General features: G+C 42.0%; 1 protein-coding gene across 10 annotated transcripts in view; it reads right to left on the bottom strand.

Moving 5' to 3' along the window:
- The window catches only part of LOC120044870 (dematin-like), an 82,974-nt gene that overhangs the window by 36,884 nt on the left and 20,190 nt on the right, over window positions 1-25,900 (bottom strand). For 4 of the 10 annotated variants that reach the window (XM_038989624.1, XM_038989580.1, XM_038989571.1 and 1 more), the window contains 4 exons: window positions 7,686-7,735; window positions 5,537-5,617; window positions 5,037-5,192; window positions 4,335-4,379 (listed from right to left, as the gene is read on the bottom strand). In XM_038989624.1, the coding sequence (XP_038845552.1) occupies window positions 4,335-4,379; window positions 5,037-5,192; window positions 5,537-5,617; window positions 7,686-7,735 (332 nt within the window). Of the gene's footprint in view, window positions 1-4,334; window positions 4,380-5,036; window positions 5,193-5,477; window positions 5,618-7,685; window positions 7,736-15,567; window positions 15,620-25,900 lie in introns of all 10 variants that reach the window. The other 6 variants (XM_038989607.1, XM_038989613.1, XM_038989590.1 and 3 more) reach the window with 4 other exon arrangements.

The following is a 25,900-nucleotide window of genomic DNA, read 5'->3' as shown; positions in this document are numbered from 1 at the left end:
AGCGGAACGGAGTTCCCAGTCCTAGACAGGTTCAATTTTGAGACTATCGATACCAACAGAATAAGAACAAATCTTTGATACTAATTACTAGTCTGCAGCTAGGAATTATGTACCCGTGAACGTGAAGGCCGACAACCGCCGAAACATCTATCCTATAACAACTATTGCTGAATGTTACTCTGAACTATCCATTCTAACCACGGCAGAGAGAGAGAGGGCGGACAAACCGAGATCACGATGACACACAAAGCGTAAATATATATATTGATTGCAATTATTCCCGAATGAGTGAGCGTTCATGTGTAAAGGATTAGCATTTCAATTGTTATAATTATCAACTTTGTAGTGTATTATCTTTCGCGCCCTCCTCAGTATCTTTGTCTAACAAGCCGCCATGCCGGTTTAGCCCACTAGGGCACATTTCCCCATTTCCTTGTAACTATATCTATTGTTTGCTTGTTTATGCATTTATGTGATTATTTAGTTAGTAAATGGATGATTCATAGTGAAGACTGGGTTTGTGCAGATAACCAACAATTTACGACGTTTGGAATGAGACTAAGGTGAGGTAAAGAATAATTCATTAATTAGAAGACTAATTGATCAGATATTAAAATATCTGAAAGTTATATTAGGAAAATTATAACTTTGTAATCTGAATATTCCCCGACTTCCTAGTTAATCACAGTTACATGATTAAGTTAGTTTAATCACGTAATATTAATTACAGAGAATTTATTTGATAAAAATAAGTCTTCAGTTTAATGATGCCAAAGACACGACACCAGCGATAAATCTACGATAATCAATAATTTCAATAACCATTTTTCCCCAGCTGGCCATGGCTTTCCACCTGGCTGCCCCTACCCCGGCCAACACCTCAGCACCCCCTGCAGCAACTTGCCCAAACCGCCCCCCCTCCCCCTGCTTCTCCTTCACCCAAATCCAAACATCTGATGTTCTGAAAGAGCTGTAAAATCTGGATCCCTACAAATCAGCTGGGCTAGACAATCTGGACCCTCTCTTCCTAAAATTATCTGCCGAAATTGTTGCAACCCCTATTACTAGCCTATTCCACCTCTCTTTTGTATCGTCTGAGATCCCCAAAGATTGGAAAGCTGCCGCAGTCATCCCCCTCTTCAAAAGGGGGAGACATCTTAGACCCAAACTGTTATAGACCTATATCCATCCTGCCCTGCCTTTCTAAAATCTTCGAAAGCCAAGTTAATAAACAGATCACCGACCATTTCGAATCCCACCGTACCTTCTCCACTATGCAATCTGGTTTCCGAGCTGGTCTTGGGTGCACCTCAGCCACGTTCCAGGTCCTAAACGATATCATAACCGCCATCGATAAAAGGCAGTACTGTGCAGCCGTCTTCATCGACTTGGCCAAGGCTTTCGACTCTGTCAATCACCACATTCTTATCGGCAGACTCCATAGCCTTGGCTTCTCAAATTACTGCCTCGCCTGGTTCACCAACTACTTCTCAGACAGAGTTCAGTGTTTCAAATAGGAGGGCCTGTTCTCCGGACTTCTGGCAGTCTCTATGGGGGTGCCACAGGGCTCAATTCTCGGGCCGACTCTTTTCTATGAATACATCAATGATGTCGCTCTTGCTGCTGGTGATTCTCTGATCCACCTCTAACGCAGACGACACCATTCTGTATTTATCTGGTCCTTCTTTGGACACTGTTCTAACAAACCTCCAAACAAGCTTCAACGCCATACAACACTCCTTCCGTGGCCTCCAACTGCTTTTAAATGCTAGTAAAACTAAGTGCATGCTCTTCAACCGATTGCTGCTCGCACCATCCTGCCCGACTAGCATCACTACTCTGGATGGTTCTGACCCAGAATATGTGGACAACTACAAATACCTAGGTGTCTGGTCAGACTGTAAACTCTCCTTTCAGACTCACATTAGGCATCTCCAATCCAAAATTAAATCTAGAATCGGCTTCCTATTTCGCAACAAAGCCTCCTTCACTCATGCCGCCAAACAAACCCTCGTAAAACTGACTATCCTACCAATCCTTGACTTCGACGATGTCATTTACAAAATTGCCCCCAACACTCTACTCAGAAAACTGGATGTCGTCTATCACAGTGCCATCCGTTTTATCACCAAAGTCCCATATACTACCCACCACTGCGACCTGTATGCTCTCGTTGGCTGGCCCTCACTACATATCCGTCGCCAAACCCACTGGCTCCAGGTCATCTATAAGTCTTTGCTAGGTAAAGCCCCGCCTTATCTCAGCTCACTGGTCACCATAACAAACACCCACCTGTAGCACGCGCTCCAGCAGGTATATTGCACTGGTCATCCCCAAAGCCAACACTTACTTTGTCTGCTTTTCCTTCCAGTTCTCTGCTGCCAACGACTGGAACGAATTGCAAAAATTTCTGAAGCTGGAGTCTTTTATCTCCCTCTTTAACTAAGCATAACCTGTCAGAGCTGCTTAACCATCACTGTACCTGTACATAGCCAAATAGCCAAATAGCACACCCTCATCCCCATATTATTACTTACCCTCTTGCTCTTTTACACCCCAGTATCTCTACTTGCACAACATCATCTGCACAAATATCACTCCAGTATTAATGCTAAATTGTAATTATGTTCGCCTCTATGGCCTATTTATTGCCTACCTCCCTACTCTTCTACATTTGCACACACTGTACATATATTAATTCTATTTTTCTTTTGTGTTATTGACTGTACGTTTATTTATGTGTAACTCTGTGTTGTTGTTTTTGTCGCACTGCTATGCTTTATCTTGGCCAGGTCGCAGTTGTAAATGAGAACTTGTTCTCAAATGGCCTACCTGGTTAAATAAAGGTGCATTTTTTATTTTTTTTTATTTTTTTTTACTATATTCTATCTTATTGCACAATCCACTGTCTCATCAGCTCAGCCATGCAATTTATATACTAGATCTACACCGTAAAAACATAGACATTATTTCCAATTTATTTTAGAATAGCATTTGGTTTTCAACAGTGGAGATTTGTAATAACCTTGCTGTCTGTCTCTCTGCCATTTGCAACAATGTTTCAATATTGAAATTCAATCTCCAGCTGTCCTATGGTAATGAACATGTGGGAACGAGACAGACAGTGTCACACCCTGATCTGTTTCACCTGTCCTTGTGATCGTCTCCACCCCCTCCAGGTGTCGCTTATTATCCCCGGTGTATATATCCCTGTGTTTCCTGTCTCTCTGTGCCAGTTCGTCTTGTTTGCCAAGTCAATCAGCGGTTTTCCTTGCTCCTATTTTTTCCCCAGTCTCTTTTGGTTCTAGTCCTCCTGGTTTTGACCCTTGTCTGTCCTGACTCCGAACCCGCCTGCCTGACCACTCTGCCTGTTCTGTCTTTAAGCCTGCCTATCCCCTTGTACTGTTTGGACTCTGATCTGGTTACTGAACCCCTGCCTGGCCTGACCTCGAGGCTGCCCTTCGTCTGGTACTGTTTTGGACTCTGACACGGTTTATGAACTGTCGCCTGTTCCCAACCTTCTTTTTGCCTACCCTTTGGATTAATAAATATCGGAGCTCAACCATCTGCTTCCTGTGTCTGCATTTGGATCTCGCCTTGTGTCCTTATAGACAGACAGGCTGGAAGCTTTTCTCAGTCAGTCGAAAACATGAATCGGCATAATTTTTATGGATATACAGTATTAAAAAAAAATCTATAGAAAAACACAAAATGCCAAAGTTGGCCAAAGTTGGCAAGCTAGCAAGCAAGGGGTAAGAACTTTGCCAGTCATCATGGCAAAGGAACATTTAGAATGAAATACTTAGAACAAAAAGACTTAACGACTGGGTCGCGTCTCTGGCGACCGAACTGATAGAACGAACGACAAGCCAGCTTGGGTAGCAACCCTAGATTTGTGTTGGGACTATATCTTGTGGAAGAATGAAATAGTATGAATAAATTAATTAAAATAACATATTTAATGAAAATATGTCAATCATTATTGGAATATGTTGGTAACACGTTGTATAAAAGCAATAATGTCTTCGAAGCCGGTGTTTGGAGGATAAATTGGCATGGTTTGCCGGCCCAAGGCATGTGCGAATATATCCTCCAAATACCTGCTTTGAGGGCATTATCACTTGTGTGTGTGTGTGTGTGTGTTTTTAACCATTCCAGTGGAGCACAAAACCTTTCAATAACGATTCCATAATTACAAACAGTAGGTGTGTGTGACCGTATGAGGAGATAGGAGAGGAGATAGAGCTCTTTATGGGGTACTGGGCAGTGGACTGACAATTAACAGCTCAAATGATTCTTCATCCGAGAGCACAGACCCCATCCATCCATCTTACCTCAGGAGAAGCCGGGTGGGAGAATGAACACGGAGACATGGACCTCTGAAGGAGAGAAAAGAAACAGAGGGCTGTTTGATCAGTTGTATTTTCTCCCTAGGCTGCATTCTCCTTTGTGGGCTTAGTGAGACATAGACATTGTTTGACAGACAGTGTTACAGGCCTAATCGGGTAGAGTCAGTTTTGCCAGACAAAGAGAAATTACAAAATCTGATCACATCACAACTTCTAGAAAGCCCTTATTGAGTTCCATTGATCTCTGTAATAAGTCTGCTTCCCACATAGCACCCTTTTCCCTAAATAGTATAGGGCTCTGGTCAAAAGTAGTGCACTATATAATAAGGTGCCAATTGAGGCTCAGCTTGCAAGTGTTTGCATGAGAGAGAACACTACACGCAGGCAAAAACAGGCTAAATGTACCTTAGAATCACTTAACTAGTCAAACAGGTTAGCTAAAAAAGTGTAATCAATGACAATTATATTATGTTTGTCTTGATAGAACACCACTTGTGTCGTAGTAGGACAGACAAAAACTCATATGATCCTTAACTGTTAATCATATAAATACATCCTGAATACAATAGGGCCATTCCAAACAAGAGAAGGATATCCGCGTCTTAAACCTTAATGGTAAACCATTAGGATTGAGAGGAAACCCTTAGCGCTGTAATATGATGGAGGGTGGTGTGTATGCCCTATGACCTCTCTGCTTCGGGGCACCTCCGATAGTTCCAGAGGCGTGTAATTGAAATGGGGTTCGTAGATCATTAAGTCTGGCCTCTCGATGTCCAGTATCGCCTTGTCTTTGGGGATGGCTGCCAAGTCCTTATAGCCAATGACCTGATTGTCCATTTTGGCCTGGAAAGAGGAATATAAGAAGAGGGAGAACATGACATGGGATTGCATTGTCATGTGAGGTGTGTGTGTGTGTGTGGTCTTGTTCTTCTATCCTTGTGGGGATCTGAAATCCCCAAAAGTCCCCACCAGGATAGTAAAACAAGGAAAATTCTCCCCACGAGGACAAAGGCTATTTTAAGCTTAGGGGTTAGGTTAAGGGTTCAAATTATTGTTAGAATTAGGGTTAGGGTAAGGGTTAGGTTTATGGTTAGGGGTTAAGGAAAATAGGATTTTGAATGGAAATACATTTTAGGTCCCCACGAGGATGTGTGTGGAGGAGTGGCTGCCTTATGGTGCAGACTCACTGTGATGGCCACGGCTAGGGATCCTGGGATGCTGATACCACGGAGGGAACACACACTCCCAGGTGAGGTGCGGGTCAGCTGCTGCTCCCAAACACACAAAGGGTCAAAGGTCACAGGGTCAGACACACAGCAACAACATTGAGATTGTGGCTCAGTTAGTAGAGCATGGCACTAGCAACTTCCGGGTCATATGCACTCACTTGTGTAAGTCACTCTGGATACAAGTGTCTGCTACATGGCATATACAGTACCAGTCAAAAGATTGGACACACCTACTCATTCCAGGGTGTATCTTAATTTTTACTATTTTCTACATTGTTGAATAATAGTGAAGACATCAAAACTATGAAATAACACATATGGAATCATGTAGTAACCACATTTTTTTTAAACAAATCAAAACATATTTTAGATTTGAGATGCTTCACAGTAACAACCCTTTGCTTTGATGACAGCTTTGCACACTCTTGGCATTCACTCAACCAGCTTCATGAGGTAGTCAACTGGCATGCATTTCAATTAACAGGTGTGCCTTGTTAAAAGTAAATTTGTGGAATGTCTTTCCTTCTTAATGAGTTTGAGCCAATCAGTTGGGTTGTGACAAGATAGGGGTGGTATACAGAAGATAGGGCTATCTGGTAAAAGACCAAGTCCATATTATGGCAAGAAGAGCTCAAATAAGCAAAGAGAAACGACATTCCATCATTACTTTAAGGCATGAAGGTCAGTCAATCCGTCAAATTTCAAGTGCAGTCGCAAAAACCATCAAGCGCTTTGATGAAACTGGCTCTCATGAGGACCGACACAGTAAAGGAAGACCCAGAGATACCTCTGCTGCAGAGGATAAGTTCATTAGAGTTACCAGCCTCAGAAATTGCAGCCCAAATAAACGCTTCAGAGTTCAAGTAACAGACACATCTCAACATCACCTGTTCAGAGGAGACTGCGTGAATCAGGCCTTCATGGTCAAATTGCTACTGAAAAAAAAACACTACTAAAGGACACCAATAATAAAAAGACACTTGCTTGGGCCAAGAAACACGAGCAATGGACATTAGACCGGTGGAAATCTGTCCTTTGGTCTGATGAGTCCAAATTTGAGATTCTTGGTTCCAACCGCCGTGTCTTTGTGAGACGCAGAGCAGGTGAACAGATGATCTCCGAGTGTGGTTCCCACCATGAAGCACGTAGGAAGAGGTGTGCTGGTGTGGGGGTGCTTTGCTGGTGATACTGTCAGTGATTTATTTAGAATTCAAGGCACACTTAACCAGCATGGCTACCACAGTATTCTGCAGCGATATGCCATCCCATCTGGTTTGCGCTTAGTGGGACTATAATTTGTTTTTCAACAGGACAATGACCCAACACACTGTGTAAGTGCTATTTGACCAAGGAGAGTGATGGAGTGCTGCATCAGATGACCTGGTCTGCACAATCACCCAACCTCAACCCAATTGAGATGGCTTGGGATGAGTTGGACCACAGAGTGAAGGAAAAGCAGCCAACAAGTACTCAGCATATGTGGGAACTCCTTCAAGACTGTTGGAAAAGCATTCCAAGTGAAGCTGGAATTCTTGAGAGAATGCCAAGAGTGTGCAAAGCTGTCATCAAGGCAAAGAGTGGCTATTTGAAGAATCTCAAATATATTTTGATTTATTTATTTCATAGTTTTGATGTCTTCACTATTATTCTACAATGTAGAAAATAGTAAAAATAAAGAAAAACCCTTGAATGAGTAGGTGTGTTCAAATTTTTGACTGGTATTGCACCATACTGTATTACTTCATATAAAAAATATATATAATGACATGTCACGTTTGTCCATTTTTATTATTTATTTTTTACATATATGGTTCTGCATCTGTAGGATTCTGTGTAACATAGATGAACACACTTAACTTATACTGTTTCCAGATAGATAAGGTCGGAGAAAACTTTACTAGTTGGGAAATTTAACTACCTCTAAAACGTGTATGTGCACTCTAATTTGCCTTGCTACCCATCTATATTACTAGGGCAAAGTGCCACATCCACTAACATTTCTTCTCCACGATGAATGTACGTAGCGATATATAGAGAAGCATAATTAAATTCTGTATGAGTCATCAGGCAACGCTCTAATACCAACCATGATCAATAAAAAACATACCTTTGGCATCATTTTATAGGATGACAAAAAAATGTTCTCTTGAGGCTTCACTGAAAGAAAGAGAGTCCGTGTTAAACAATGAGAGAGATGATCATAAAATAGAGGTACATGAAAGTTGCAATTCAATAATGCCCACTCAGTGGCAAGGACAATTGAAACATCAATTCACAAAAGTGTCACTCAAATGAGTACCGAGCAAATCATCCTTGAAATGTGTTAGAGTGAAGTGTCATTGGACATTGAACAAGGCATTCAGTGAGATCATTGGTTGCTAATAGTACCAGTAGTAGTTCTTTATTAGTCCCAAATTGCACAGTGCAGTGCCCATCACATTGCTGTATAATGTGGCTATATATACTACCGTTCAAAAGTTTGGGGTCACTTAGAAAAGTTTTTGTTTTTGAAAGAAAAGCACATTTTTTGTCCATTAAAATAACATCACATTCATCATAAATACAGTTTAGACATGGTTAACGTTGTAAATGACTATTGTAGCTGGAAACGGTAGATTTTTTATGGAATATCTACATAGACATACAGAGGCCCATTATCAGCAGCCATCACTCCTGTGTTCCAATGGCACGTTGTGTTAGCTAATCCAAGTTTATTAAAAAGGCTAATTGATCATTAGAAAACCCTTTTGCAATTATCACAGCACAGCTGAAAACTGTTGTGCTGATTAAAGAAGCAATAAAACTGGCCTTCTTTAGACTAGTTGAGAATCTGGAGCATAAGCAGAAATTGCAAAGAAACTGAAGATCTCGTACAATGCTGTGTACTACTCCCTCACAGAACAGCACAAACAGGCTCTAACCAGAATATAAAAAGGAGTGGGAGGCCCCGGTGCACAACTGAGCAAGAGGACAAGTACATTAGAGTGTCTAGTTTGAGGAACAGACACCTCACAAGTCCTCAACTGGCAGCTTCATTTAATAGTACCTGCAAAACACGTCTCAACGTCAACAGTGAAGAGGCGACTCTGGGATGCTGGCCTTTTACACTTTGGATACTACATGATTCCATGTGTGTTATTTAATAGTCTTGATGTCTTCACTATTATTCTACAACGTAGAAAATAAGTAAAAATAAAGAAAAACCCCGGAATGAGCAGGTGTGTCCAGACTTTTGACTGGTACCGTATATATATATATATATACTGAGAGCACAGAAATTTAGGAACCTTCCTAATATTGAGTTGCACCCCCTTTTGCCCTCAGAACAGCATCAATTCATCGGGACATGGACTCTACAAGGTGGCGAAAGCGTTCCACAGGGATGCTAGCCCATGTTGACTACAATGCTTCCGACAGTTGTGATAAGTTGACCATTCCTGATACACACAGGAAATTGTTGAGCGTGAAAAACCCAGCAGCATTGGAGTTCTTGACACACTCAAACTGGTGCACCTGGCACCTACTACCATACCCTGTTCAAAGGCACTTACATTTTTTGTCTTGCCCATTCACCCTCTGAATGGCACACATACACAATCCATGTTTCAATTGTCTCAAGGCTTAAAATCATTATTTTAGCTGTCTCCTCATCTCACTTGGATTCACCTGGTCACTCTGTCATGGAAAGAGCAGATTTGTATACTCAGCGTGTGTATATATACGGTTGAAGTCGGAAGTTTACATACACTTCGGTTGGAGTCATTAAAACTCGTTTTTCAACCACTCCACAAATTTCTTGTTTGGGCAAGTCGGTTAGAACATCTACTTTGTGCATGACACAAGTAATTTTTCCAACAATTGTTTACAAACCGATTATTTCACTTATAATTCACTGTATCACAATTGCAGTGGGTCAGAAGTTTACATACACTAAGTTGACTGTGCCTTTAAACAGCTTGGAAAATTCCAGAAAATTACGTCATAGCTTTAGAAGCTTCTGATAGGCTAATTGACATAAGTTGAGTCAATTGGAGGTGTACCTGTGGATGTATTTCAAGGCCTACCTTCAAACTCACTGCCTCTTTGCTTGACATCATGGGAAAATCAAAAGAAATCAGCCAAGACCTCATAAAAAAATTGTAGACCTCCACAAGTCTGGTTCATCCTTGGGAGCAATTTCCAAACGCCTGAAGATACCACGTTCATCTGTACAAACAAGTATAAACACCATGGGACCATGCAGCCGTCAATCCGCTCAGGAAGAAAACGCATTCTATCTCCTAGAGATGAATGTACTTTGGTGCGAAAAGTGCAAATCAATCCCAGAACAACAGCAAAGGACCTTGTGAAGATTCTGAAGGAAACAGGTACAAAAGTACCTATATCCACATATCCACAATAAAACGAGCCCTATATCGACATAACCTGAAAGGCCTCTCAGCAAGGAAGAAGCCACTGCTCCAAAACCGCCATAAAAAGCCTTTGCAACTGCACATGGGGACAAAGATCGTACTTTTTGGAGAAATGTCCTCTGGTCTGATGAAACAAAAATAGAACTGTTTGGCCATAATGACCATAGTTATGTTTGGAGGAAAAAGGGGGAGGCTTGCAAGCCAAAGAACACCATCCCAACCATGGAGCATGGGGGTGGCAGCATAATGTTATGAGTGTGCTTTGCTGCAGGAGGGACTGGTGCACTTCACAAAATAGATGGTATCATGAGGCAGGAATATTATGTGGATATATTGAAGCAACATCTCAAGACATCAGTCAGGAAGTTAAAGCTTGGTCGCAAATGGGTCTTCCAAATGGACAATGACCCCAAGCATACTTCCAAAGTTGTGGCAAAATGGCTTAAGGACAACAAAGTCAAGGTATTGGAGTGGCCATCACAAAGCCCTGACCTCAATCCTATAGAAAATTTGTGGGCAGAACTGAAAAAGCGTGTGCGACAAGGAGGCCTACAAACCTGACTCAGTTACACCAGTTCTGTCAGGAGGAATGGGCCAAAATTCACCCAACTTATTGTGGGAAGTTGTGGAAGGCTACCCGAAAAGTTTGACCCAAGTTAAACAATTTAAAGGTAATGCTACCAAATACTAATTGAGTGTATGTAAACTTCTGACCCACTGGGAATGTGATGAAATAAATAAAAGCTGAAATAAATAATTATTTCTACTATTATTCTAACATTTCACATTGTTAAAATAAAGTGGTGATCCTAACTGACCTAAGACAGGGAATTTTTACTCTGATTAAATGTCAGGAATTGTGAACAACTGAGTTTAAATATATTTGGCTAAGGTGTATGTAAACTTCCGACTTCAGCTGTATATATATATATATATATATATATATTAATGGATTTTCATATTTTATTGAACAGGTAATGAGAGAAGGACAGTGGGGAAGATAGAGAGAGATTGTGTCAAAGGGGAGTAGGCCAGACTTTGGCTGTCCCCATAGGATGACTCTTTTTGCTTCCAGGTAGAATCCTTTTGGGTTCCATTTAGAACCCTCTGTGGAAAGGGGACCAAAAGGGTTCTACCTGGAACCAAAGAGGTTTCTTGAAGTGTTTTTTCTATGGGGACAGCCGAAGAACCCTTTTAGGTTCTAGATAGCAACTTTTTAACACACTGGACACATTCAACTGTTGTCTGGAATCTTCTCGATACAAACCATCATAATTCTGATTATTCTACCCATATTTCACAATAACACACATCAGGGAAATTTGAAAATGCTAACTTCCGCATTTCCATGCATTAGTGGACTGAAAAGTTGTGAGTGGATCGTTTTGAGATATGGAATCAAACAGTATGTGAAGACAGGATGTGATAATAGGGGGGGAATCAGAGAGGGTACAGTACAGCGCTAGCACCTCTACATTGTCTGTTCTGGTGAACTGAAACACAAAGGGCTAAAAGAGCTGTGTCTGCTATTAAAACATTGTCCACATTTCAGGCCTGTATAACTGTATCACTCTGTCCTGCACTGCTTCATAACAGAAGGTGACTTCCTGTATTTCTAATATGGGATAACAAATTATTAAGGTCATAAGTTAAAGTGGTTACCCCGCCACTGTAAATAGCTGAGGAATAGGGCTGGAGAAATGTAACCACTCTCAAATGCATAGACATAGCTTTGGAAGCAAGGACTGACCATCCATGAGATAAAAAATATAGTTTGAACCATGCTTTCAGGATATACAGTGTTTGTTTACAATTACCGTGTTTACAAAAATTTACATAAAAAAATGTATATTTGGGGTTTTGATGGGGTAAGACAATTGAACTAAGCTCATGAGGTATAAGTTACACTCTTCAAGAACCAATGGGTATATATATTTAATTTAAAAGTCCAAAAATAGTGGAGGAGGAAGTGACTCTTTGTTAGTTCCCCCTTCTGTTTCAGCAACATTATTTGGTTTTCTTGCTGGGGAACGTAACAAAAGGGGTCTTGTTTACCATGATCATGATTCCCATGATAGTCAGTCTAATCACCTACTCGGAAGCTCCATTGTGCCCAGATACTTGAGTGGTCGAAAGACACTTGCTGTAGTTTCTGTCACTGACATCCACCCTGAGGGGTTATAAGATTGGTGGATTCATTTGGAAAGTTGCATAAACACACAGGCTTATAAAAATAAAAACCATGGACTTAAGTTGGAAGCGTTTGTGGAAAACCCTACATGGGACATGCTAGATAAATGTACGAAGGTGAATCTGCTCGTCATTGACATCAAAGTTGCACATGCTGATTAAATAAGTCTACACTGCTTTGGTGGAGGAGGATATCGTTCCAGAGATGGAGGATGATGAAAAGGTTCCTACGGGTGGTAGAGTACACCCCATTGACGTGCAACTGCGAGAGGTGGAACTAAAGGCAAAATGGGAACCACAGAAATTAGAGCTTGAGCACAAGGAAAAGGAAAGAGATTGTGAGGAGAGATTGGAGCAACAGAAATGAGAGCACAGGGAAAGACAAGATGAGCGTTCAGCCAGACAATGAGAACAGAAATGTGAGCATGCCATTCTACTAAGAGAGATAGATCTGGAAACACTCCAAATCCAGTAAGGCCATCCTGCACCCTCAACAGAGTTTGATCTTGGTCAGAACAGCCGGCTTGTACTGCATTTCAATGAGCGGATTGCCACATCCCTAAAATGGCCTCGAGGTATTTGGTCACTGCTCCTCCAAAGTGTTCTTGTGGGAAAAGCTCAAAGTGTATGCTGCTTTATCTCTTGATAAGAGTTCAGATTATGACACTGATAAAGCTGCTATCCTTCAGGCTTACAAGCTGTTTTTTCATATCCGTCTGTTTGTCATTACTGCTGTGAGAAAATACACATAGTCTCTTTGTGTCCTAAGTTGAAACATATAAAATGAGAGAGAGAAAAAGCAGTTTATTCTTCTGGGAGCACTCTAGTCCATTAAGTCTCTGGTTGGCACTGGTGCATCTCCTAAACAAGATTTTGGATCAGATGTGTATGAATCCTTTGTTTCAGATAGGTTCGTATCTCTGCAGAGCGGCGATGCTGTTAAGCAGCCGGTGAAGATACTGCAAGACACTGGGGCAGACCAGTCCTTCATTTTGGTGGGTGTTTTGCTTTTGTCTGACTAGTACAAGGCGTGGCGATGGGTTGCATGGAAGTTCCTTTGTATAATGTGGAACTCGAGTCTGATCTTATTTCTGGATCCGTTGTCATTGGAGTGAGGCCTAGCCTACCGGTGAAGGGGGTCTCATTCATTTTAGAAAATGATTTGACCGGAGGGAAGGTCGTGCCAAATCCTGTCATTAGTAAGGAACCCAGAGTAGAGCAACCTGATGGGTTATCAGAGAAGTACCCTAGAGTGTTCCCAGCATGTGGCGTTACATGTGCTATGTCTAAGAAAGGCACCAGGAGCAAGTCTATAGTTGAGGAGGATGTCAGCGATCCCACCATGGTTGATTTGTCTGAGACATTTATGGGAGATTCTGATTTCGGTAAACCTCCTTAGTTGACCTCTCCTTTGAAAAACCCCAAAGGTGAATGACTTTGTAGGACCGCTGAAGGAAGAGAGGGTTCCTACAGTTCACACTTCAATGTCAAGGAAGCAGCTGATTGCTAAACAGACATACTTCCAGAGGAAAAGTTTGATGAAGACAGTGAGGGTTACTTTGACAGAGATGGTGTTCTAATGAGGAAATGGCATTATTGCGCCACATCTCAGCAAGAAGATTGGCCCAGTGTATCTCAAATTGTTGTTTCAGTTACGCTTCGACAAGAGATACTGAGTTGGCTCACGATGGTGGCATAGCAGGCCATCTTGGGGTCAACAATACGTATGAACATCTTTCACTCGTTCTCTGCGCAATCAGGATTGAGACACATCAGTAGCCAGTACAACTCAGATCCTCTGCAAACATGTGTGACAAGCCAGATCTCGCTAAAGTCGCTAACTTCGACAAGACCAAGTTGAAGAAGACCGAGACACAAGAGAAAAATCCCTTGCCCACCAAAGAAACCATCGAACAGGAGAAGAAAGCAACAGCACGAAGCCCAAGCCTCTGCTATGCACTGTACATTCCACAAGCATTGCCTTTTTCAGCTCTTAGCTGTGTAACTCAAAACCTAAGTTGCATTGTGATTGGACAAAAGCAATGACTGTACAGCCCCTCCCTAGAACGTTTTGACCGATGTTATTGCGAGTGTGGCAAAATGCTTGTGCTTCTAGTTCCGACAGTGCAGCAACATCTAATAAGTAATCTAACAATTCCGCAAAAATTACCCAATACACACAAATATAAATAAAGGATGGAATAAGAATATATACTGAACATATAAATACAGTTGAAGTCGGAAGTTTACATACACCTTAGCCAAATACATTTAAATTCAGTTTTTTTTTTACAAATCCTGACATTTAATCCGAGTAAAAATTCCCTGTTTTAGGTCAGTTAGGATCACCACTTTATTTTAAGAATGTGAAATGTCAGAATAATAGTAGCGAGAATGATTTATTTCAGCTTTTATTTATTTCATCACATTCCCAGTGGGTCAGAAGTTTACATACACTCAATTAGTATTTGGTAGCATTGCCTTTAAATTATTTAACTTGGGTCAAACGTTTTGAGTAGCCTTCCACAAGCTTCCCACAATAGGTTGGGTGAAATGTGGCCCAATCCTCCTGACAGAGCTGGTGTAACTGAGTCCGGTTTGTAGGCCTCCTTGCTCGCACACGCTTTTTCAGTTCTGCCCACAAATGTTCTATAGGGTTGAGGTCAGGGCTTTGTGATGCCCACTCCAATACCTTGACTTTGTTGTCCTTAATGGCAACAATGGCTGACACTTAAATAACCTGCCATAGAATTTTGCGGCAGCCCGCACGGTGGATTAACACCTTGAGTTGGCTCTCACTATTTGATTTCAAGAACAAAACAATCGCTTTTCTCTATCATTTTGGTTTGCGTCCTGTTTTTAAGTTTGGTGTGGGTTTTTATTTTGTTTGCCTCTTGGGAAAATTTAGTGGGCACTCATGGTGGGTTCCAGTTGTCAACTTTCAGTGGACACCCCCATGAGTGTCTTTCAGAACCCATCCTAAAACCCCATCTGTTTCGTTTTGGTTGTGGTCAGTGACTCTGTTAGTTCCCCCTTCTGTTTGAGCAACATTATTTGGTTTTCTTGCTGGGGAGTGTAAACATGTAACAACTGCAGATTTCCCCTTTAAATGGATACTTCTGGATTTTGGCAAGGAGGCCCTTTATCTATCAGATGAACTGGTGGATACCATTTGTATGTCTCTGTGTCCAGAATGAAGGAAGTTAGAGGTAGTTTTGCGAGCCAATGCTAACTAGCGTTAGCGTAATGACTAGAAGTCTATGCGTATCTGCTAGCATGCTAGTCGATACCCATAGACTTCCAGTCTGAGTTAATAACTTAAAAGTTATGTTTCGTAGGACCATATCTATAAATGGCATACACTTTTCTAAATAACAGAAGTCTTACCTCAGACAAGAAAATGAATCATTTCTGTCACTTTGGGGTTATTCATCCCAACCTAGAAGACAAAATAGAAATGTGATTATATAACAAATTGCTAAATATTCTCACATTTGGGGTAGTCCTATTATTTTGTGATATGATAGCTTTTTAGAGTAAACCAGCAAAGTATATTAAGAGATTTAAATATCTACAGCCTTTTATAGTCCAATTTTGTAGTATGGTTTAGAAAAGCAACTCAGAAAGACAGACACCCTCGTCATAGATACGATGGAACTAGGTACACATCTAGGATCAGCATCCACTCCCCCAATTCTAACTTTAAACATGAATGGTGAAAATGCAAAAGTGACCCAATATCAGCGTCTATGGGGAACTTCACCCTACTCGACTAGTTCTGACAGTGGGGTCTTTCCCCATTGGTCCATGATGGTTCAATAACACCAGAAGACCCTAAATACACAACATAGCCTGTTCTCTCAATGGGAATTCACCATTGATCATCTGATCAAATACTGATCCCATTGAAATAACTCAAGAGTTAGAGATAACAGAGACAAGCAAAAGACATCAGGTCATATATATGCACTGAGCAAAATATGCTATTATTTTGAAATACAGTACTGTAGAAACCTCTACTAATCACTACATATAGCATACTTTATGCACAGTTATGATTGCAAATTACAAATCCTTTCAAGTAATTTCACATGCCATGGAACATGTTAGAATTGTAACCGATGGTACTTCTCATTGGCAAGAAAATATGTGTTGATGAGAATATCAGTTGGTACAATGGAAACCAATCCTAACCTTAACCATTAGTGGGAAAAATACAAAATGGACCCAACATCTGCGTCTAGTAGCAACTGAAGAGCATGCAGTAGAGATAGTGGTTCCATGGGATTCCAAAGGAGACATGGAGGTGGTGTTCTGTAACATTTGTCCTTGGGATTCTCTTTCAAACTAATGCTTAGGATCAATCAATATGGGGATCAAGTGTCTGCTGCTCCAATTTTCCTTTGTAGCCATCCACCCTCTCCAAATAGAGGACAGCCATTGCATCTGCTAAATTATATTGTTGGTTTTAAAATATTACAACATTCCAGAGAGACAGGAGAAATTATGGCCATAATCCACAAAAAATATAATAAAATAAAATAAAAACGTATTTGTTACATATGCCGAATACAACAGGTATTACCGTGAAATGCTTACTTACGAGCCTTTAACCAACAATGCAGTTCAAGAAATATAGTTAAGAAAATATTTACTCAATAAACTAAAGTAAAAAATGAAGTAAAAACACAATAACTGCCTTCCTGAAGACAAACAATGTATACAAAACTTTATACGAAACGGTTCAGTCTGGTTTTAGACCCCATCATTGCACTGAGACTGCACTTGTGAAGGTGGTAAATGACCTTTAAATGGTGTCAGACTGAGGCTCTGCATCTGTCTTCGTGCTCCTAGACCTTATTGCTGCTTTTGATACCATCGATCACCACATTCTTTTGGAGAGATTGGAAACCCAAATTGGTCTACACGGACAAGTTCTGGCCTGGTTTAGATCTTATCTGTCTTATCTGAAAGATATCAGTTTGTCTCTGTAGATGGTTTGTCCTCTGACAAATCAACTGTAAATTTCGGTGTTCCTCAAGGTTCTGTTGTAGGACCACTATTGTTTTCACTATATATTTTACCTCTTGGAGATGTCATTCGGAAACACAATGTTAACTTTCACTGCTATGCGGACGACACACAGCTGTACATTTCGATGAAACATGGTGAAACCCCAAAATTGCCCTCCCTGGAAGCCTGTGTTTCATAAGGAAGAGGATGGCTGCAAATGTTCTACTTTTAAACTCGGACAAAACAGAGATGCTAGTTCTAGGTCCCAAGAAACAAAGATACCTTCTGTTGAATCTGACAATTAATCTTAATGGTTGTACAGTCGTCTCAAATAAAACTGTGAAGGACCTCGGCGTTACTCGGCAGGTAGGCTAGTGGTTAGAGGGTTGGACTAGTAACTGAAAGGTTGCAAGATCGAATCCCCGAGCTGACAAGGTAAAAATCTGTCGTTCTGCCCCTGAACAAGGCAGTTAACCCACTGTTCCTAGGCCGTCATTGAAAATAAGAATTGGTTCTTAACTGACTTGCCTAGTTAAATAAAGGTAAAAAAAAAAAAAAAACTCTGGACCCTGATCTCTCTTTTGACGAACATATCAAGACTCTTTCAAGGACAGCTTTTCTCCATCTAAGTAACATTGCAAAAATCAGAAACTTTCTGTCCAAAAATGATGCAGAAAAATGTATTCATGCTTTTGTCACTTCTAGGTTAGACTACTGCAATGCCCTACTTTCCGGCTACCTGGATAAAGCACTAAATAAACTTCAGTTAGTGCTAAACACGGCTGCTAGAATCTTGACTAGAACCCCAAAATGTTATCATATTACTCCAGTGCTAGCCTCTCTACACTGGCTTCCTGTTAAGGCCAGGGCTGATTTCAAGGTTTTACTGCTAACCTACAAAGCATTACATGGGCTTGCTCCTACCTATCTTCCCGATTTGATCTCTGCCGTATATACCTACACGTACGGTACGGTCACAAGACGTAGGCCTCCTTATTGTCCCTAGAATTTCTACGCAAACAGCCGGAGGCAGGGCTTTCTCCTATAGAGCTCCATTTTTATGGAATGGTATGCCTATCCATGTGAGAGATGCAGACTCGTTCTCAACCTTTAAGTCTTTATTGAAGACTCATCTCTTCAGTAGATCCTATGATTGAGTGTAGTCTGGCCCAGGAGTGTGAAGGTGATCGGAAAGGCACTGGAGCAACGAACCGCCCTCGCTGTCTCTGCCTGGCTGGTTCCCCTCTCTCCACTGGGATTCTGCCTCAAACCCTATTACAGGGGCTGAGTCACTGGCTTACTGGTGCACTTCCATGCCGTCCCTAGGAGGGGTGCGCCACTTGAGTGGGTTGAGTCACTGGCGTGATTTCCTGTCCGGGTTGGCGCCCCCCCCTTGAGTTCGTGCCGTGGGGGAGATCTTCGTGGGCTATACTCGGCCTTGTCTCAGGATGGTAAGTTCGTGGTTGAAGATATCCCTCTAGTGGTGTGGGGGCTGTGCTTTGGCAAAGTGGGGTTATATCCTGCCTGATTGGCCCTGTCCGGGGGAATCGTCGGACGGGGCCACAGTGTCTCCCGACCCCTCCTATCTCAGCCTCCAGTATTTATGCTGCAACAGTTTATGTGTCGGGGGGATAGGGTCAGTCTGTTATGTCTGGAGTATTTCTCCTGTCATATCCAGTGTCCTGTGTGAATTTTGACCCTGCTGGTCATCTATGAACATTTCATTTCTTGGCCATGTTCTGTTATAATCTCCACCCGGCACAGCCAGAAGAGGACTGGCCACCCCTCATATCCTGGTTCCTCTCTAGGTTTCTTCCTAGGTTCCGGCCTTTTTAGGGAGTTTTACCTAGCCACGTGCTTCTAAACCTACATTGCTTGCTGTTTGGAGTTTTAGGCTGGGTTTCTGTGCAGCACTTTGTGACATCAGCTGATGTAAGAAGAGCTTTATAAAAATGTCTGATTGAATAACATAACAATAACAGGGCTATATACAGGGGGTACCTGTGAGTAGCAGCAGTGTAAAAACAAACGGGGGGGGTGTCAATGTAAGTAGTCTGGGTGGCCATTTGATTAATTGTTAACTTGTTTGGGATAGGGGGCAGTATTTTGACGTCCGGATGAAAAGCATGCCCAAATTAAACTGCCTGTTACTCAGGCCCAGAAGCTAGGATATGCATATAATTGGTATATGTGGATAGAAAACACTCTAAAGTTTCTAAAACTGTTAAAATTATGTCTGTGAGTATAACAGAACTGATATGGCAGGCAAAAACAAGGACAAACCATCTCCCCCCCAAAAATTCAGCCTACCACTATTTTTAATGGCTATCACTTTTATTATAAGGCGAAATCCTCCCAGATTGAAGTTCCTAGGGCTTCCACTAGATGTCAACAGTCTTTAGAAAGAGTTTCAGGCTGGGTTTTGGAAAAATGAGCCAGAAATTGAAGTTTTTCTAGCTGGCTCCCATTTTGGCTGTAGTGTTTCCAAGCGTGTGAATGAGAGCACGTTCTTTGGTATTTTTCTCCGGTAAAGACAATAACAATTCTCAGTCTTAAATTTTAGCATTTATTTACATATTAGGGTACCTAAGGTTTGATTATAAACGTTGTTTGACTTGTTTGGAAAAGTTTTGTATGCATTTTGTATGCATTTTGATGGAGGGAAACTGGGTGGATTATTGACTGAAGCGCGCCAGCTAAACTGAGTTTTTATGGCTATAAAGAAGGACTTTATCGAAGAAAAGGACCATTTGTGAAGTAACTGGGACCTTTTGGAGTGCCAACAGAAGAAGATCAAAGGTAAGGCATTTATTATATCGCTATTTCTGACTTTCTTGTCGCACCTGCCTGGTTGAAATATGTTTTTCATGTGTTTGTATGCGGGGCGCTGTCCTCAGATAATCGCATGGTGTGCTTTCGCCGTAAAGCCTTTTTGAAATCTGACACAGCGGCTGGATTAACAAGAAGTTAAGCTTTATTTTGATGTATTACACTTGTGATTTTATGAAAGTTAAATATTTATAATACTGTAGTTTGAATTTGGCACTCTGCAATTTCACTGGATGTTGTCAAATCTATCCCGCTAACGGGATTCGAGCTTAAGGGATCCCTAAGAGGTTTTAAGCAGTCTTATGGCTTGGGAGTAGAAGCAGTTAAGGAGCCTTTTGGACCGAGACTTGGCTCTCCGGTACCACTTGCCGTGCGGTTGCAGAGATTTGAGTCTTTGACTTGAGTGACTGGAGTCTTTGACAATTTTTTGGGCCTTCCACCGACACCATCTAGTATATAGGTCCTGGATGGCAGGAAGCTTGGCCCCAGTGATGTACTAGGCGTACGCACTACCCTCTGTCGTGCATTACAGTCAGATGCTGCGCAGATGCAATACCAGGCGGTGATGCAACCGGTCAGGATGTTCTCGATGATATAGCTGTAGAATGTTTTGATGATCTGGGGACCCATACCAAATATTTACAATCTCCTGAGGGGGTAAAGGTGTTGTCATGCCCTCTTCACAACTGTCTTGGTGTGTTTGGACCATGATCATTTGTTGGTGATGTTGACACCAAGGAACTTGAAACTCTCGACCCGCTCTACTACTTGATCAGCCCTCCTTTTCCTGAAGTCTACGAGCAGCTCCTTTGTCTTGCTGACATTGAGGAAGAGGTTGTTTTCCTGGCACCACACAGCCAGGTCTCTGACCTCCTCCTTATAGGCTGTCTCATCATTGTCAGTGATCAGGCCTACCACTGTTGTCTTCAGCAAACGTACGGATGGTGTTGGAGTTGTGCTTGGCCACATAGTTGTCGGTGAACAGGGAGTACAGGAGGGGACTAAGCACGCACCTCTGAGGGGCCCCGTGTTGAGGATCAGTATGGCAGATGTGTTGTTGCCTACCCTTACCACCTGGGGGTGGCCCGTCATGAAGTCCAGGATCCAGTTGCAGAGGGAGGTGTTTAGTCCCAGGGTCCATAACTGAGTGATGAGCTTTGTGGGAACTATGGTGTTGAACGCTGAGCTGTAGTCAATGAATAGCATTTTCACATAGGTGTTCCTTTTGTCCAGGTGGGAAAGGGCAGTGTGGAGTGTGATTGAAATTGCGTCATCTGTTGGGGCAGTATGTGAATTGGAGTGGGTCTAGGGTTTCCGGGCTGATGTTGTTGATGTGAGTCATGACCAGCCTTTCAAAGCACTTCATGGCTACTGACGTTAGTCCTAAGGGGCGGTAGTCATTTAGGCAGGTTACCTTTGCTCTCTTGGGCACAGAGACTATGGTGGTCTACTTGAAACATGAAGGTATTACTCGGTCAGGGAGACGTTGAAAATGTCAGTGGAGACACTGCGCAAGCGCATGCTCTGAGTACACCTCCTGGTAATCCGTCTGGCCCCGCAGCCTTGTGAATGTTGACCTGTTTAAAGTTCTTGCTCACATCGACTACAGAGAGTGTGATCACACAGTCGTCCGGAACAGCTAGTGCTCTCATGCATGCTTCAGTGTTGCTTGCCTCGAAACGAGCATGAAAGGCATTTAGCTCGTCTAGTAGGCTCGCGTTACTGGGCAGCTCGTGACTGGGTTTCCCTTTGTAGTCCGTAATAGTTTGCAAGCCCTGCGACATCCGATGAGCGTCAAAGTCTGTGTAGTAGGATTCAATCTTAGTCCTGTAACGACGCTTTGCATGTTCGATGGTTCATCTGAGGGCATAGCGGGATTTCTTTAAGTGTCCAGATTAGTGTCCCGCTCCTTGAAAGCGGCAGCTCTAGCCTTTAGCTTGGTGCGGATGTTGTCTGTAATCCATGGCTTCTGATAGGGATATGTACGTACGGTCACTGTGGGGACGATGTTGTCGATGCACTTATTGATGAAGCCGGTGACTGATGTGGTATACTCCTCAATGAATCCCGGAACATATTCCAGTCTATGCTAGCAAAACAGTCCTGTAGCATAGCATCCGTGTCATCTGACCACTTCCGTATTGAGCGAGACACTGCTACTTCGTGCTTTAGTTTTTGCTTGTAAGCAGGAATCGGGAGGATAGAATTATGGTCAGATTTGACAAATGGAGGGCGAGGGAGAGCTTTGTATGCGTCTCTTTGTGTGGAATAAAGCTGGTCTAGTTTTTTCCCCCTCTGGTCGCACATGTGATATGCTGGTAGAAATGAGGTAAAATGGATTTAAGTAGTGGAGTGATCATCAAATATCATATTATTCCTTATAAACCAGTGCTTTATTCACGCCAATCTCAAACAGACGAAAATGCGACAATCTTGAGCTATGTTTAAGACCAAATCCTGAAAAGTGATATATTGTTGATAAATACTAGCAATCACTTCTGAATAGCTCCTGTGGACCATTCTCATACATGATGTCTCATGATGGCAGACCAAGATACAATGCATCCTTTATCCAAACATGATAAGAGAAAAAGGCAATACTGTTGCCAAACAGCTTGCAATGGAGGCTCTGTTGCCTGGGGCATAGTTACTGTATCAATAGGAGAGGGAGTGTGGAGGAATGGGCTCTGAAGTGTGTGGGCAAAGGCAGGCTTGTATCAGGTTACGTTTCCCTGTGTGTGCTGCTCAATGCATGTGTAGGTGACTGATGTTCATCCCAAATGGCGATAAATGGCACCCTACTCCCTACATAGTGCACTACTTTTGACAAGAGCCCTAAGGACCCTGGTCAAAAGAAGTGCACTATATAGGGACTAGGGTGCCATTTGGGACACAAATAGAGACACGTGCCACATCTGCCCTGCTTGCATTGTTTTGGCATTGATTTGGATTGCAATGTGTTCTGCAGAGGCTTTACCAGCTCAAACTGGGGAGGCCTTTACACAGCAAACACCTACAGTACCCAGCTCACAGAGAGGGTGAGTCATGCTGTAGCCTTCTTAACAAACCAGGATCTCAGAGAGATGTAGGATTTTAATCCTGCAGCAACAGGAAATGTGAATTATTATATGTATTATAATTAATGCATTTTTTGTGTAGGGGTTGATACATTTTTCATTAGGGCAAATCAAGTTTGACATTTTAAAGTGGAAATTACAAATTTTAGAAGCCTTTTAAAAACCTTGAATTCACTACAAGTTTGCATTTCTTGCTGGGCAGGAAAATTCTCAGCAACAAAAGAGTGATCAAATTAAGATCCTACGTTTCATAAGGGGGCATGAAAAAGCAGCTATGTGTCACGCCCTGGCCTTAGTATTCTTTGTTTTCTTTATTATTTTAGTTAGGTCAGGGTGTGACATGGGTATTTATGTGGGTTTTGTAGTGTCCAGGGTGATTGTAAGGTTTAGGGGGTTTATTTAGAGTAGTTGGGTTTATGTTTAGTATAGTTGTCTAGCTGTGTCTATGTTGGGTGTAGTTGTCTAGGAAAGTCTATGGTTGCCTGAATGGGTTCCCAATTAGAGACAGCTGGTTTCTGTTGTCTCTGATTGGGAGCCATATTTAGGGTAGCCATAGGCTTTAGTTTGTTGTGGGGAATTGTCTATGGTGAACGTTTGTAGCCTGTATGTGTGCACTACGTCTATTAGCTTCACGGTCGTTTATTGTTTTGTTAGGTTGTAAGTGTTTTTGTTTCGTTTTGCCTTCTTTTCAAATAAAAGGAAGATGGCTTATTTTCCTCATGCTGCGTTTTGGTCCGTCTCTCCTCTACACGATCGTGACAGAATTCCCCACCACAAACTAAAGCCTATGGCTACCCTAAATATGGCTCCCAATCAGAGACAACAGAAACCAGCTGTCTCTAATTGGGAACCCATTCAGGCAACCATAGACTTTCCTAGACAACTACACCCAACATAGACACAGCTAGACAACTATACTAAACATAAACCCAACTACTCTAAATAAACCCCCTAAACCTTACAATCACCCTGGACACTACAAAACCCACATAAATACCCATGTCACACCCTGACCTAACTAAAATAATAAAGAAAACAAAGAATACTAAGGCCAGGGCGTGACACTATGCAAAATAGTGCATCCACTTAACTTAACCAACCCTCCCTTCTCCCCCTGCATACAAAAAAACAACAATAAGGACACAAGCATTTTTCTGCATGGTTGTACTCCTGTTTTAGTTGTTGTTTTTCATAGTGCATTTTACAGTCTTAACAATGATACATGTATTGAGATGGGATGTTGTGTTCTGCGGAAGGCAATTGCTCGGTGAACAGGGGAACTTTTATCCTTTCATATACTCTACTGTAACCGTCACCAATAGCTCCAATAGCTCTCTACAAGGACAAGGATGGCGCTTTCTCACAGTTAATATTACATTCTAGGGGTGAAACAGTACGTGTATTCGTATTGAACCGTTCGGTACAGGGTCCATGGTGCACGATTCGGTACGCACTGTGAACCGAACAATACATTCATCATATATATAGCTAGAAATATATATATAGTAAAAAAAATATTATTGCATAAACCAATGGCGTATAAATGAACATGGGAAAAATATCCACATAGTAATAAAGTTGTCATAAAAAAAAAAAGATGTTTCGTCTCGTAGCTGCGCTCATATTCTTATGCAGCTCCGCTCATTAGTTATTACCCTCCAGCGAGAACAGAGCTGAGACCGTCGTAGCAGCAATTAGCTTATGAAGGAATTAGCAGTTAGCTAAATGCAAAGGAGCAACATGGCAAGCATTGGCGAGCCAGAACTAGAAGACGCCCCAGTACCATTCAGGTCTGCCGTCTGAGAACATTTCGGTTTCCCTGTAAACTATAACAGGCATTGCCAACGAGTGGTGGATAAAACTTCTACAACATGTAGGCTCTGTTCATTGCCGATAGCCTATTCGAGTGGCAATACGAGTAACATGACTACTTATTTGCACCGACATCACCCCAAAGTGCCAATCGGTGGGACTAGGCGAAAAAACACGGCAACCACTTCTCCCCACAGCCTTCAGGCAACAATATGCGGCTGACTCAGGTAGGGCTAAAGAAATCAACACAGCGATAGCAAAATTCATAGCGACAGATATAAGACCGTTCTCTGTGGTAGAGAATGCGGGGTTCAGAAAAATGTTTAAAAAGTGGTCGAGCCACGCTTCACTATTCCTTCCCGTACACATTTTGCCAAGACATACAAAAGAACAACTTGAGAGGGATTTGTCAGAAACGCGGTCTGTTGCTCTAACAACAGACAGTTGGACATCTAGAGCTATAGAACGGTAGCTTATTGTAAATGCAGTTGCACTAGCTGGATTGGGGCAACATATAGGATGCTTTGCTCACGTTATTAATCTAGCATCTCAAAATGCAATGTCAGTGAATCCAATCTCTCGTCTCCTAGCAAAGATCAGGAAGGTGGTATACTTCTTTCATAAAAGCACAACTGCTGCACATGTTTTCAAGACAAAACAGCAGATGCTGGAGCTGCCAAACCACAAACTAATCCAATATGTCCCTACTAGATTCAAATTCAAGCCATGACATGGAATTCAAGCCATGACATGGTCGAGAGATACCTTGAGCAGAAAGTTGCGGTGTATTCTGCACTGACTGATCAAGCTGTGAGAAAGAATGTCAAAGATATTGTGACTTTGTCTGAAAATGACAGAAGACTAGCAGAGGAAGTTATCAAAGTGTGCAAACCTCTCAAAACAGTCACAACACTGATATGCACAGATTATTCCATCAGCATCCGTGGTTCTGCCTATGAAAACAATGATCCTGAAATCAATGGTGGCAT

This window comes from Salvelinus namaycush, chromosome 1 (genome assembly GCF_016432855.1).
Source record: "Salvelinus namaycush isolate Seneca chromosome 1, SaNama_1.0, whole genome shotgun sequence".
NCBI lineage: Eukaryota > Metazoa > Chordata > Actinopteri > Salmoniformes > Salmonidae > Salvelinus > Salvelinus namaycush.
The sequence above is the reverse complement of the archived record's forward strand: the minus strand, read 5'-3'. Positions and strand labels throughout refer to the sequence as shown.